The sequence below is a fragment of the Chrysochloris asiatica genome, unplaced genomic scaffold (assembly GCF_000296735.1).
Source record: "Chrysochloris asiatica unplaced genomic scaffold, ChrAsi1.0 scaffold00140, whole genome shotgun sequence".
Taxonomy (NCBI): domain Eukaryota; kingdom Metazoa; phylum Chordata; class Mammalia; order Afrosoricida; family Chrysochloridae; genus Chrysochloris; species Chrysochloris asiatica.
In genome coordinates this window covers 3,502,491-3,504,799 of record NW_006408658.1, presented here as the reverse complement: position 1 = coordinate 3,504,799, position 2,309 = coordinate 3,502,491, and the positions used below count along the sequence as shown (strand labels likewise).

General features: G+C 38.7%; 1 protein-coding gene across 1 annotated transcript; it reads left to right on the top strand.

Annotated features, from left to right (window-relative positions):
* The first annotated feature begins 1,370 nt into the window (after positions 1-1,370).
* On the top strand, positions 1,371-2,309 carry LOC102836618 (olfactory receptor 52H1-like). Its single transcript, XM_006870324.1, has one exon. The coding sequence runs from the start codon at positions 1,371-1,373 to the stop codon at positions 2,307-2,309; it is 939 nt and encodes a 312-aa protein (XP_006870386.1).

Sequence of the window (2,309 nt, the reverse complement as noted above, 5' to 3'; positions counted from 1 at the left end):
GTTTGAATTATTTCTTTAGTTCCCTCAGTTTGAGAAATGCTGAGTGTGTTCTTACCTTGTGGTTTTGTAACTCCAGGGGTTTGCACAGTTCATTAAAATATTTGGCTTTGTCTTCTTGAGCTGCCCTATGAAGTTTTCTATTCAGCTCTTGTACGTCCTCATTTCTTCTATTTGCTTTAGCATTTCTATGCTGGAGAACAAGTTTCTTCTGACATCCATTTTGATCTTTTTCTTCTTTCATGTCATTCTTAATGACCTTTGCTTTCTTCCTGTATGATGTTTGATGTCATCCCACAACTTGTCCTGTCTTCAGTCATTAGTGTCTAATTCAACAAATCTGTTTTTCAAATGATCTCTAACTTCAGGTAGGATATGTTGAAAGTCATATTTTGCCTCTCGTGGACTTGTTGTACTTTTCTTTAGCTTCAGCCTGAACTCGCTTGTGAGTAATTTCTGGTCTCTTCTGCAGTCTGCCCTTACTTGTTTTGACTGATGATATGCAGATTTTTCACTATCTCTTTTGACAGATGCAGTTATTTGATTTCTTTGTATTCCATCTAATGAGATCCATGTATATAGTTGTCTTGTTTGCTGTTTTTAAAATGTATAAAGGTATTTACAATGGACAAGTCATTGATTTTGCAAAATTATTGACTCATAGCAATCCTGTATATGTTTTCTGTGGAGTGGCTGCTTTAAAACTGCTGACTTTGCAGATCGAAACCGAGTCTGTCATCCAGTGTTTATCTTACAGTGCCACACCAGGACTCCATAGATCCTGTACAGATTGCTCTTAGAAGACCATTATGCTCAAGGTCAACACCTTTTATGTTTTCCTCCATTTTATCCAATGTCTTCAGTTTATTGTATCAAACTAATTATCTGAAATATAGTTTATTCCACTTGATATTTAAATATTTTTATCATTCTCATTCTTTTTCTCTTCCTCTCTCCGTCTTCTCATTTTCTCTTCATGTTTTTCATTCTGAACTAGGACCTATCATATATAATGTACATTGAGAAAGGGAAATAATTATTTAGGTTTAATAAAGTAAAATAGTTGATCTTTGACTATTTTGACCTTCCAACATAACCATTCCATATGGTTTATTAGTAAATATGTAAAGATGTACTGTATACTTCCTTACATAGGTCCATAGAAAAGAGAAGGAACAATAGCTGATCAGTTATACAGGCACCAGCTCATTCAGGGGACAGGGACAGTGGTCTTTTTAAAGAACACTGGATATTACATTTACAATTCCCAACCACTTTCAGCATCAGATGGAATTGTTAGTTTAAATTACCATATTGACGGTTGGCTTTATTCTCAGGAATCATGACCCAGTGGATCTCAGACTGAAGAGGACATGTATAACTTGAGCTGTTTCAACCCTAGTTCCTTTTTCTTTGTTGGCATACCTGGCCTGGAGAAGATTCAAATCTGGATTGGGATTCCCTTTTGTGTCATCTATGTTGTGGCTATTATGGGCAATTGCATCCTCCTCTACCTCATTGCAGTTGAACATAGCCTTCATGAGCCTATGTTTTTTTTCCTCTCTATGCTGGCCACCACAGACCTCATCTTGTCCACTGCCACAGTGCCCAAACTGCTCAGTAACTTGTGGCTTGGAGACAAGGAAATAACTTTCTCTGGTTGTCTCACCCAGATGTTCTTTCTCCACTTCAGCTCTGCAGTAGACTCTGCCATACTGTTGACTATGGCATTTGATCGCTATGTGGCCATCTGCTATCCCTTGAGATATAGCGCTATCTTGACACCTCGGATGATCATCAAACTTGTGGTGGGCATTCTTGTGAGGAGTTTTTCTATCATTCTCCCACCTGTTTTTCTGCTAAACCGGTTGCCCTTTTGTTGGACAAGGGTCATCCCACACACATACTGTGAACATATAGGGGTTGCTCGACTTTCCTCAGCTGATATTTCCATCAACATTTGGTATGGGTTTGCTGTACCACTTATGATTGTCATCTCAGATGTGATCTTTATTGCTATTTCTTACGCCTTCATCCTTCGTGCTGTTTTTCAGCTCTCATCCCAAGGTGCCCGTCAAAAGGCCCTTAGTACCTGTGGATCCCATGTCTGTGTTATCCTTATGTTTTATACCCCTGGCTTTTTCTCTGTTCTTGCTCATCGCTTTGGACACAGTGTTCCTAGACATGTGCTCATCCTGTTTGCCAACCTCTATGTGGCTATCCCTCCTGCTCTAAATCCTGTTGTTTATGGAGTGAAGACCAAGCAGATCCAAGAGAAATTTATTCTCCTCTTCTCTTTGAAGAAAATATAA

Bases quoted from the DNA above. Each gene is read 5' to 3' on its own strand.
- LOC102836618 (XM_006870324.1), top strand. From the start codon at position 1,371: ATGTATAACTTGAGCTGTTTCAACCCTAGTTCCTTTTTCTTTGTTGGC.